This window comes from Odontesthes bonariensis, chromosome 2, assembly GCF_027942865.1.
Source record: "Odontesthes bonariensis isolate fOdoBon6 chromosome 2, fOdoBon6.hap1, whole genome shotgun sequence".
In the NCBI taxonomy this organism is placed as follows: domain Eukaryota; kingdom Metazoa; phylum Chordata; class Actinopteri; order Atheriniformes; family Atherinopsidae; genus Odontesthes; species Odontesthes bonariensis.
Window position 1 is genome coordinate 19,686,327 of NC_134507.1, and position 12,897 is coordinate 19,699,223.

The 12,897-nt window shown below is 39.8% G+C and overlaps 1 protein-coding gene across 4 annotated transcripts in view; it reads left to right on the forward strand.

The window, feature by feature from the left end:
• LOC142395804 (ankyrin-3-like) overlaps positions 1-11,833 on the forward strand; it is a 154,677-nt gene extending 142,844 nt beyond the window's left edge. For all 4 annotated transcript variants that reach the window (XM_075478475.1, XM_075478476.1, XM_075478477.1 and 1 more), the window contains 9 exons: positions 182-256; positions 1,487-1,618; positions 2,020-2,163; positions 4,445-5,897; positions 6,028-6,190; positions 6,902-6,985; positions 7,121-7,234; positions 8,100-8,191; positions 9,831-11,833. In XM_075478475.1, the coding sequence (XP_075334590.1) occupies positions 182-256; positions 1,487-1,618; positions 2,020-2,163; positions 4,445-5,897; positions 6,028-6,190; positions 6,902-6,985; positions 7,121-7,234; positions 8,100-8,171 (2,237 nt within the window). In that variant the 3' untranslated portion in view covers positions 8,172-8,191; positions 9,831-11,833. The remainder of the gene's footprint in view (positions 1-181; positions 257-1,486; positions 1,619-2,019; positions 2,164-4,444; positions 5,898-6,027; positions 6,191-6,901; positions 6,986-7,120; positions 7,235-8,099; positions 8,192-9,830) is intronic.
• The last annotated feature ends 1,064 nt before the right edge of the window (positions 11,834-12,897 follow it).

Genomic DNA, 12,897 nt, shown 5'->3' on the forward strand with positions numbered 1-12,897 from the left:
GCTGCATATTTAAGCATAATCTATTCACTGACATTCTGATCATACGAACAGATTTAAAAATTTAGAGAAGAGCAAGTGGCCAGAAAAGGAAAATTACGCATTTATTCTTCTTTTACATTAGTGTACAGGAGATGAAGAATGTGAATTATATTAATCTATCATTGTCCTCTATCTTCTCCAGGTCCCCAGAGTCCATGTGAGCGAACAGACTTGCGCATGGCTATTGTTGCAGATCACTTGGGTCTAAGCTGGACAGGTACGAGTCATGTTGCATTGCTTTTTTTCTTCGTCTCCACTTTCTCTGGGTCCTGCTGAAAAGTTTATTTTTCTTAGGAATCTTTCTTAGTGGAATCAAAAATATCTGACCAGCAGCCACAATGATGTTTGTTTGAATTCTCCAAATGCTAAGGAAATGAGTTCCAATACGTCTTTTAAAATCTTCTTTAGCATAGGATACACCAGACCATCCTATTTGAAAGAGGGAAGATCGTTCCGTCCCACAATTCCTTGTGGCCGCAACTTTCACAGCTACGCTTAATTATTATCATCCATTTGTACTAACTGTAATTCGTGTTGATAACAATGAAGACAGGACAATACTCCTTTATTTAATTGAATATTCCATTTTTTATTACAGACCTTAATAATAAAGTAAGATTTTGTATTATTTCTAATAAATGAGATCATCTTCATATAACAATGTGATAAAATTGCAAAACAACGTATCTAAAGCACTTTTTGTAAAATATTTATTAAACAACTGTAGTTCAGTGCTGCAGACCCACATCACAGCTTAGTGTGGTTGGATTCTCATTGCAGCTCAATTATTTGTTTCTAAATCCTTATTAATTTCTCCTTACCACCCTCCCTTAACCCCATGATGTTTCCCCACAAGAAAAGATGATCGGTCATTTTTTTTACTATCAGACCGGACTCTCAAAGTCTTTCATACTTAAACTGTTCTTTGCTGCCATCTTCAGGCTGTAATTCATCTGAACGTTTTACAGATTATTTATTCTAGTATATTCTGTTAATGGCCTAATCCCAATTTCCATCCTCAGACTTCAAGGCACATTCCTTCTAAGTATGAGGGCTCAGAGCTGTTTAGCTGTCAAGTCATTAAGTACAATGCCATTGTTTGCTCTTTTTGTGAGTCATTTTCAGACTCTCCAACAGATCTTGTCAATGGTTCATTGTGAAACTGGTGACATATAAGCAAGAGTATCCTGCTCCCCACAAAAGGAAAGAAATCAGCTTGAAAGTTTATCTTGAAGGTTTAGTGATTATTTCTTAAGGTCGAGATTGGGACTGGACTCTAGTGTGGCATTGACAGCCCAAGATTTTAAAAAAAAACTAATGTTAGAAGTGCTTTTTTTGATCACAACATTTATATAATTGTGTGAAGTACATTGTCTTTCAGCCCTTAAAATGTCTGTGTTTGAAATTTGAGTAATTATGTTGAGTTGCTTTTTGTATCATATTACAGAGCTTGCTCGAGAGATGAACTTCACAGTGGATGAGATCAACCACATAAGACTAGAGAACCCTAATTCTCTAACAGCACAGAGCTTCATGCTTCTTAAAAAGTGGGTCAGTCGGGAAGGGAAAAATGCCACAAGTAAGTCCAATTTTTTTATAAAAAAAAATATCTTACTTTGATGTCTTCTTTTTATTTTTCATTTTCTTTGATTTCAGTCTTTCTGCTCTTAATTGAAGGATTAAAGTTTATCACCTGAAAGATTTTTTAAAGCTTACTCACTTTTTGATTTGACAAGCTAGTGTTCTCTGTTGAAATACACTTCCTTAACAGGAGTTAATCCTCCTCACTACCTTCCTGTCATGCTTGTCTTACTTGTCATGTATCTGCTCCTAACCCCCCCCCAAAAAAACTATGCAAAAAGCTTCTATTTATGATTAGTAAAACCTTGGAATATTTACTTTAACGAAAACGTCTGACTCCTTGTAAAATCGTTTTTCTGGTGACTCATTCAAATTCCACTGCCTTCTTTTCTTCTGCAGCGGATGCCTTAACTGCAGTGCTGACCAAAGTCAATCGGATGGATATTGTGACTTTACTGGAGGGCCCAATATTTGACTATGGTAACATTTCAGGCACGAGATGTTTTGCCGATGATAACGCTGTTTTCCGGGATCAGGCTGATGGTAAAGTTTAGCTCTACTAGCTGACCTCTTACCTCTCCCTGCTACCTCTTTTGTTGTGCCAGTGCATGGACAACATATGCATCATCTTAATGCAAATTTTATAGTCCAATTTATATTTTGTTTGGACAACTGGATTCTGATGTTTCTCAAAGGCTTTCCTGATATCTGTGATTCTACAGCATATTTGACAAAAAATTACAATATTGCATTTAACATTTTAACCCTTCTGGGTTTTCCAAATTATATTAGGACTATTTTTAATAACCCTTAAGCCCCTTTGCTTAATTTGAAGGATTTTGAATCTTTCCTTTTAAATCAGGTTTGCTTGGTGTGCACTCTTTTCTACAAATCATGGTGTATCCAGTTGTCACAAAAGAGCAATTTTACTGCTAAAATTCCCTTTCTAAGTGCATGCTGCATACTACAGACGGCTTTAAATGTTTTTCAATGATGTCTGACTTGAGTAGAAATTATATAACCTTGTAGAGTCTGCTTTTCTCTGTTGATTTAGTTTAGCCCTCCTAGTTCTCCTCCAGTTCCTCTGAGCCTTCTTTGGATAGATGAGAGAATCTCTTACCCTGTGAAACCAGACTGCCTCCTCCTTCTCCTCCTCCTGCATCCCACCACTTCCCCCATGGCAGTATCAACCACTGATTACAGCACATAACAGCTCTTAACTAATTAAGAGTCACCCATATGTGCCTGCTCCTAATCATCCACTTTGTTCATTATTTTCTTGTTTCACAAGCATGTTCCATGTTTTCTTGTCTTTTTTGTGTTCTTTTTCATCTTTCTCCAATTCACTTTTTTTCTTTCTTTTTGTCTTTTCTGCATGTTCTTCACCCTTATCCCACCCCATAGTTTGCATGATTATCCCCCTAACTCCCAGAAGCACTGAAAAAGCTTTCATACTGCAGACAAGTCCTATCATTCCTACACCAACACCAACTCCTCCACCCACTCCCCTCACACCTACGGTGACAAAAAACTATCATCCCTTGTCCTCACGCCGCTCTCCGAGTTATGAGTCATCTATTTCGCTGAAAGACTTGGCACCTTCAGCACCGTTTGATCTGCCACAGTCCAGCTTTCTCCCCCCTCTTTTGCCATGCCCCATCCCTCAGAGCCACTCTGCTAATGCTCATCAAACCCCTGCCTTCCTTTTCTCTTCCCGTATGTCCTCCCCAATCCCTCTCATCACCTCACCATTACCGTCCTCACATGCTCCTAATTCCCCCTTTTCTGCCACATCTGTTCCAACATCTCCCACATCAGTCCCGGCCTCGCCGACTCCCCCCACACCCACTCTAACCCCCTCACAAGCTGAGCCGGTCACCCCTTCTCTCACATCTGGATTGTCATCTGACATGTCCTGTCATACTCCTGCCCACAACAAAACAGCCAGCACTCCAACTAACCAAACCATAGTACCTTCTCCTAATGACCCCAACCTTTCTCAGCCCATCACCTTGCCAGTTTCACCCATCCTATCTTCAACCCTATTCACAGCCTTACCTGTAGTTACCACCTCAGAAAGCAAAGATTCTTTAGTGGCCCAGCTGGCCTCCTCTTCCTCCCGCCCTGTCTCCCCTCTCTCCGTTTGTACTCTACCTCCCATTTCCCCCTCAGGGTCCCGTTGTCATAGCCCCAGCCCTTCTTCCCCACCTCTCCGCTCCCTGTCTCCCTGTCCTTTTTGTCAGTGTACATGTGCGCCCTCAGTCCCCCCACCTCCAGCACAGAACCGCATCGATCCTTCCAAAATGGAAATATTCATCTAGTGTGCTATGTACTTTTGCTAGTTCCTTCTGTTAGATTGTTCCTTCTTCATGTCTCTCATCTGTCATCTCTTTCATGTGAGCATGTAACAGAACACCCTGGCAAATATTTAACCCAAGTTATTATCTATGTAGCCTTATGTGGCCACTAATGTGTTCCACTTTTGACATCTTGCCTCATCTAAACCATACAATTAACACTTTCGGTTTTAAAAATTTTGCATTTTCAAACATCTAGTTTGACATCTTTGCTTTTATTATAATTTAGTGGACATTTTTTTTATATTTTGCCATACTGTCATTGTACAGGAGCTGTTAATACATTATATATCACCTCTCAGCTAGTGGTTGCCTGGATACATGCTCCACAACTTGGTCTCTGTGTCACTTTCCATGTCATATGCTGTTTGTGGTAGGGTATGGGTGTTTTTCATTGTGTTATATTCTTTTGTGGCATGCTTCTGTGTGTGTGTATGTCTGTACATTTGTCATCCTGTCATCTACAGATTATCAGAGCATTCTAGCGGAGCTGCAGTCCCCCGCCGCACTGCACTCCAACCCCTACTTCCTGGAACCTGAACTCCCCGTCACCCCCAACCCTTCCCTTGCCCACCATCAGCAACACCATTACCCAGAACCAGACACCCCTTTCCAGGCCGACACTCAGCCCCCTCCTTGGACTCCAAAGATAGAGCCCAGTAGCCAAGAGCCAGACAGCCCCCCTAGGAGCCCTCCCAGACCCAGTGAGCTTGCCTTGTCCTTCCCTGCCTTTGAACTCCCCGATCCTGTTTCTCCTAAGGTCAGAAAACCCCACATCGCTCTGAACGACCAGCTGCTTTTGAGCGAGGACGAGGACAAGTCTTTTCAAGAAATGGAGCCCGCCCGAAAGCCCAGGTCACGCTCATTCCCAGCGATGTGTGAATTAGACTTTGACATGGCATACTCCACATCTTCCCCTTCACTGTCCTCAGTGTCATCAATAACCCCATTGTCGCCTGACAGAGCACAAGTGGGAGATGGAGGAGTGCAGATTGAAGCCTTCAATGGGCTACAAGAGGGTGTAGGTTTGAAAACAAGTCAAAAGGAAGTGTCAGAAGAAATAGAGAAAGTTGTTGAGATGGTTGCAGCGGAGTTAGCAGAGGGAAATGGATTAGTGGAGAAGTGGGTAGAGCAGGACTTGATAAAAAATGTGGAAAGAAAGTGTGAGATGATTATAAAAGACATGTTGAAGCTTTCTGAGGAAAGTATCATTTTGGTAGAACAGAAGAAGGATTCTGCAGAGCAAGATAAAGCTATAATTGAGCCGTGTGACCTTATTCAAGATGGGAGTAGGAGCTCGGCGTGTGAGATGGAGGAGGATATAGATGAGCAGAATGTCTTGAAAGAGCCCCATAGTCTGACAGAAATTGGACATGAAGTAGAAAAATGTGCAGTAGAAGCAGCGGGGGTCAAAAAAAGTGTTGATCAAACACTTGACATTAAAAAATCTGATGGGAACTGCAGGACAAAGGTTCAACTGGAAGACAGAATTGATGACCCAGATGAAGACCTGACGTTTAAAGATGAAAGAGATATTTGTGTGACATCAGAAGGGGACTTGGTAGCTGAGGACCAGACTGTTGCTGACCTCTCTCCTCAGGCTTGGGTTGAAGCACTTGGTGAACTCCAGCCCAGTGAGTCTGGATCTAATGAGGAAGAAGAGGAGGGAAGCAAAGAAATCCCAGATGAGGCTTTGGGATCTTTGCTGGAGGAGATGAGGAAAGAAGAAGGCTCAGAGGAGAAAGAGGAGGACAAAGAGAAGACTGAATCCAGGGATTACGAGGGTCTTGAAAACGTTGAACAGGCAGAAAAAGACCTATGTTCACTTTCAGGTTGGCACAGTGACTCATCTAGCGTCAACGTGGAACCTCCAACGCCAGGCCGCAGTGTCAGCTCCGACCTGCTTGACAGACGGGAAAGGTAGAAGTCTAACACAACTATCTTTTTGAAACGGAATACTTTGCAAAGTGTTGACTATTTTATAACTTTGAAATATTATTACTGCAATTGGAAATGTTATATTTTCAGACAATTGTTTCTTATCCAACAGCCAAGAGAACTCAAGTGACTCCATCACCTCCTCGTCGAGGGGGGAATCAGGGAGGTCCCGACAGAATGGCGATAACTCAAAGCACCCACCTCAGGATGGCTCATCTGAATCATCAAATGGCAGAAAGGAAGAGGGACCACTGGTGTCAGAGAAAAAAGTCCAGGTAATTTGACCTCAAATTACAATGATTAGAATTAAATGAAAAGCTCCTGAATGTTAGTTGCAAGAGTACAGCATATCAGCATCTTTAGTTTCAGTATGGAACACTACACTGCAGTCTGTTACTGCAGGAGAAACGCCTAAATGTACGTCATGTGTTGTGTTATTCCAAGTTTCTCTTTTTTGATACAGCCAACCGTGGATTTAAAACACATCATGGGCATCAACAAAAATGTCTCAACTAACAAACTTGTTTGTTGTGTAATGATCTTACAACCCCTTCCTCTGCAGCGGGTTAGTGTAGATTCCGGTTCAGAGGAAGAACAGACCGTAACCACCAGAATCTTCAGACGGCGTCTCATTTTAAAGGTACCCTGAAAGCCTGGGAAAGAGGCTGACTGGGCCTTAGTTTGGTTTGGTTTGGTTTAGACTGCTGAGTCTGGTGTGTGCTGTAGTCATTTTGCTTAGTGTACTGATAGTTATTCTCTCTCTGTGTGAGTTGATAAGTGTTCAATCAGAAATATTTGTGTACATATGCTACTGACCCTGTCGCAGTTCACGATTGAAGACTAACCCGGCTATATTCTGACATGAATATTCTTCTCTCTTGAGGTTTCCTTTCAGTGTGGTGCTGGTGGAGGAGTCTTTCTCTATGCTCTTGTTATGTTTGAAGTGAAAAATCCTTGATTCATGCGCTAACCACAAACACTTGCAGGGAGAAGAGGCAAAGAATATCCCAGGCGAGTCTGTAACAGAGGAACACTATATGGACCAAGATGGTAACCTCGTCAGTAGAAAAGTAATGTCAAGCTTTATTCCTATGTCTCCTTTCACTTCTCACTCAATATCACAAAGAGAGAGGCTGACTGTTTTTGTAAAAGTGGACTCCTTCAGATCTTTTCTCCTTCTGTCAACATCCTTCCATCTTGGGCAGGTGATCAGGAGGGTTATTCGACGGGTGTCATCTCCCACACCAGATAAGCAAGGAGCTGATAGGTGGTTCAGTGACCTTCAGCACAGCCCAGTTCCACAGGAACAGGGGTCAGAGGTTGGCATGAAGATTCCCTTTAACTGTGTTCCTTCAAAGTTCAATCTAGATGGGGATAATGTTATCCTCGTGTGAGAGTTTGAGTCAGATGTTATGACCACAATTGCGTAACATCAGACTCGAAAGTTTGACTTAAAGCTGCATTTGGGATGACTAATAAGCAATTATCAGACAGTGAGGCTAAATAAAAAAAATAGATGTTATGTACAGTCACAAGCACTGTCCTCAATCCTGTGAGGCCCACTGGTGTGAATAAAAAAACCTTCTCCTACATTTAAAGAAGATTTGGAGGGGAAATTGGGGTTAAATTGGTAACGAAAGAAACACTGTTTTTAAAACAGACCAGTTCACTCAGTTCAAATTCTGTTTCTATGTTAAAGGACTTAATTGTACATCTCACCTCTGTTTGATTGCAGCTTTAAGTCATAAAAAGAAACAGTCACATTTCCTTCAGTTTCCTTCAAGCTCAAGATAAAAGTTGTATTTATCTCTCCATTTGAGGTGCAACCTTGCATGCTGTGTTTGACAATATGTGGTGTAAACTGTACCTGAATACAAAAGGGGGTAGTCATGGTGCTGCAACTGACTGTGGTTTTAATTATTTATTTAACCCTAATTTAACCCATTAGCCAATGTGATGACTAATGATTGCTGTGACCTTGCTGTTTCTAACACTATTCACAATATCATAATTTCTCTTCTTCCAGGTACCTTGTTGGTGTGGGTCATAATTATATTTCTTGTCATTTTTTTCTTGGTTTGCCGTTTCAGCTTTTTGTCTGTTTCAACTTGTTTTTCTATTATCTCAGGATAGAAATTACATTTTTCAACTGCTTTTCTGTGTGTTTCTTTGTTTTTTTTCTAGCAAGGAGAGGGGTCAAGGAAAAGCCGGCGGAAGGATGAGAGAAGATCAGGGGATAAAAAGCACCACTCATAGGGATGGCTGTACTCTAGCAGGTGGGGAAGTTTACTGTCTTTACTGTAACACAGTCATGATGCAGTTCCTCAGAGTGTGTTGCCAAAGAGTACCTTTCAGTGTGTGGTATGAACCTTTTTTACAGTTTACATTTTGACATGTCATGACATGTTTATTAATTATGGCTAAAAATTATTTATAAACATAAAGTATAAGAATGTGTATACAAAATACCAATGACCACACTATCTAGAGGAGGACAATAAAATTGGACATCCCTGGCCACAGTCAAGCATATAAGTCATTATCATGAAGGGATTACATGCTAATAAGAGACCTCTGTTTATTCTTATATAGGTCTATTGTTTATGTAAGTCTACAGAACAAAAACCTATGTCAGAAAAAAACAACCAACTTTATAAAAAAAATTGGTTCTTCTCTGTATAGGTTACTTCACCAAGATAAACCTAGACCCAAAGACAAAGCTATCTGTGCATGGTAACTGTGTTTGACAAAGAGCTGAGGTGCTCAAAATGTCACCAAGGTGCAATAAAGGAGCAACGAGTGGAGCCCTGCAGCGTCTTAGTTCATCCAAATTCTGACCAAGCACCTGCCACCTTGTTTGGTGCGATGTGCTTCTTTTGTCTCAGTTAGGCTTCACATGTTGAATGGTTCCTGGGCTTCTTTCAGCTGTGGACTGTTTTTAATGACTGGCTGCATGTTGTGCTTGTGGCCATGTTTCAGGATGAATTTAGGATCACTGAAATGCTGCATTAAGAATCTAAACATCTAAAACCACTTTAACTCTTGCACAGTGTAGTGCACAAGAGTAGTATTTATCTTCTCAACCAACCTCCGCAAGAAACTAAATTCAATACCAAAAGTTTCTTCAGAAACCAGACAGTTGTTATGTGTCATTGTGCAGCATTCAATGTAAAAGGCTGACTAGTCTGAGCCTGCTTATCTTTTGGCAACATTTCTGCCCTCTGAGTGTGTGTGAATAGGCAAGAATTACAAAGAGAACAGGGCTGATGGGCAGTATGCACCTCAGCACTTTATTGTCCTGCTGTTACCCTCCATGCCTGTTTTTGTCCACTAAATCCCCGACTCACAACAGCATTGAAGCGTCCGAAAAGAGTTTATCCCACTGGCCCAACTGTTAATCCCCACTGCTGCTCAACCTCATGTTTGTAGTGAATCATTCCATCTGTACACAGCTGATTTAGTAATAAAATATCTCCGCTGTGATGTCTGGTTAAAGGTTTCTATGGTAACAGGGGTTGTTATGGTGACCCCTATCATTAGGTTTTAACAAGTTGTTTTATCTGATACAACAGACTGGACGAATGTGACACCTTTTTAGTCTTAGTGCGTAGAAATGGTTCTCCATGATAAAAAAGGTTGAATTTTCAATTCAATTCAATTCAAAAATACTTTATTTATCCCAGAGGGAAATTAAATGTTGATGTAACCCAATTAAATCAAGGAGTTATTATAGATGCTGATGGCTGTGGGCAGGAAAGATTTCCTTTAGCGGTCCGTTTTGCATCCAAACTGAAGAAGCCTTTGACTGAAGAGACTCTGTTTATATGTATTTGTACATTTGATGATGTGATAATTGATACACTTGTCGAGAATTGGAGTGCTGCAATACATCTTGCATTATTTTGTGTCTTGCAGGTTTACAGGAACCAAGTGAGATGTTTCCTGGGAACAAGTGTTCAAAGGGCTGGGGAGTTCCAGTGTTTGAAGTTAAGGTCCAGTGTGCAACGTTCTGCTTCAAAAAAAAAAAAAAAATGTTTTTCACGTGAGAGAAGTCAATCCATCTGACTTACGCATGAGCATGAAAAACTCTACCGGTCAATCAAAGGACCGGGCAGTTCACACTCTCTGACTGTGGTGGGCCAGTGGACAGTGTGAAACAATACGTGCCATGGGTCCACTGGTGGTTTTAGAGCTTTTTTTGAGGAGCTTCGACAAAGACTCCACACAGGTGCAACTGTGACCAAAGATGGCACAAGAGCTCAATCCACATGCTGCGTAAAAAGAATGAAGTAGACACAGTAACACAAAAACATCAAATGGAACACTTTTGACCCAACTTCAACACTCGCCTTATAGTTTTTTCTTGAACCCATTGCTGTCAGGATGTAAATTGTTTTGGGATATTTTTCCTTCCTTTTTAAAACCTAAACTAACACAAAAGCTTTTTTCTGTATATAAAATGACAGTGTGTATAATTCTTAAGAAAGGGGAAGCTTCTGAGAATGCACTGAGGAGATTGACCTTTTCCAAGTGCTTTCATAATTTACTGAAACAGTTCCACTTTCAAAGATTTGAGTGAAACTTCACAAGTTCTTGTATAATTAATTATTAGAGCAGGTATAATGTTTGTATATGAAAACGCTGGTTTGATTTTAACAGAGGAAATTTCCAGAAAAATCTAAATTCCCAAGGTGGGAATTGATCTTATCCTGCAAAAAGCAGCCTTTCAGAGTACTCATATTTTCATGCATGCTGTTCACATTATTTTAAGTACAATTTTTACAAGTTTGCAAACACTGTATTCAAATGAGAAAGAAAAAAAACCCACCTTTATCTCTGTACACATATAGCCCAAACATTTGTCACCGATTTTATATTTTGAATTGAAAAAGGATGCCATTAAAGCATTTATCATGCTGGGGTGAGGATGAAAAAAGTTCTATAGCTTCTTGAGGATGTGATGTCTTGTCTGTCTGTGTAAAACTGGAGGGCAGCTTCTGCTACAAGGATGAAGTGATCTGAATGTAAATGCTAGTAGGCTGGCTCGCTGTAAAATTCTAATTGTACTGTGTGTATTGACTATAAGGTGTAGGAGTCTCTGTACACTGTTGGACTGTTTGTTATCATCTTAGCAGTGTGTCAATTTGGTTTTCTAATGGCTGCTGTGGTATCGAAGGAAAACTGGGGCATTTCACTTTGGATTTTTTTGGTGAAGTATCTCCTTGATTTAAAAACCTACTCACATTAAGGACGCATAAAGACATTATTTGATTGTAGCTCTAAATAGCATAATGTATGGCAAAACACTGGATGGTCAAAAATAATAATTTAAGCATTAATAAATTGTGTTTAACTCTGAAACTGTGTGATCTCTTTAGGCTTGAGAGTCTGTATATGCAGTGTCGAATAGAACTGTTTTTCACTAGTTCACTGAAAAGATTTTACTTTGCATTAGGAATTATCTTTGTATTGGTTTTCATTAGATGCCCATGTAGTTCAAGTGTGGTGTTCTACTGATGCGATAGCTCAGTCTGCTGATGTCTATGTCGTGGACATGAAAACTATGTAACTTTTTTCTTTCTGTTTTTGGGATGGGGGCAGGGGTTTAAAGGAAGTCAGTTAGGGTGCTAAACCACATCCCCTTCCACTACTATGTCAATCAGGGGGTAAAGGATCCTTTGATATGGTTGAACTATCACTTTTGTCAATTTTGTTTGATATGTGTTTTCACCTGAGCAGACTTTTTGATGTACAATTCTTACTAACAGAGTGAAGCCATTGAAATATATCTATTCTAGCACTTTGGTTATTCAAGGACTTTTAGAGGCTATAGCAGCAATGATGCCACCACAAATGTTTCAGACGTCTTTAAAAAAAAAATCAACTTAAAAATAAAAATGCAATGATTTTGCAGAACAGTTGTGTCTTTTCTTGTCTTTGTGTCCATGAACATTGTATTCATTTGTGAGTAATGAGATGTAGTGGCCTCATGGGAGATAATACCTCTCTTTCCCTCCAAAGCATCCTTGAACCGAATTCTCCAGGGCCTCTCGTTTCCATCCTTGGACTGACTTTCGGGGACAGGCAGCAATAGTTCTCTGTGTGAATATTCCTGATAAATTAGCAGTTCATGATTCACAAGTCTACCAAGCCTTTTACAGATATCATGATTTTTATAGTTATTTCATGGTTAGCTGTGTGCTTTATAAGCATCACAAAGTTTTTGTATGCAAATTATGTGAAGACCAATCAGTAGAAACTAACACTAATATAAAAATAGTAAAAGTTATTGTTTTTACTTGAAGAGAAACACAAAAGAGAAACACCCTACTACCCTCTAACAATTACTTACATAAAAAAGTTCTTGTCGTGTCAGTCTTATGTAGCTTTGAAGTCGTGGAAAAGTCAAAGTTGAGCTGGGTTTAAGGTGAAACATTAACTGAGACCTTTTTATGGTACTTAGATTAAAGTCAAATAAATTTAGGAATGACCTGCCTTTCATATTTTGTCATTGGGATCTCTTTAAAAAAAAAAAAACACTAAGTCAGGTAATCAGAGTTGTGTGGTAATGGATTACATATGGTCACTAGTATGCGTTATGTTAAAAAAGCAACTATAATCAACTCAGATTATATTTGGGGGGAAAAACAGCATGTAATAAGATTGCAGTTAAATTGTTAAATAGTCTGTGATATGTTTGAAAAATGACATCAAAAGCTAAAATTAAAGAAACAATACACTGCACATGTAACTGTTTAAGCCTGCATATTTTTTTTAAGGATAATCTGATTGAACCAGAACATTTTGGAGTAAGTTTCTCCTCTCAGGTGGTTTTGTTAATGGTCACTTGACTAAAATCTGTTTTTCATAACAATGGAAGACTGATATTTTGTATTCATGTTTAATCTAGTCTTTCACTAAAACAGTAGCAACAAAAACGTCTACAACATTAAATAGTGCCCCACATGTTGCAGAATACACA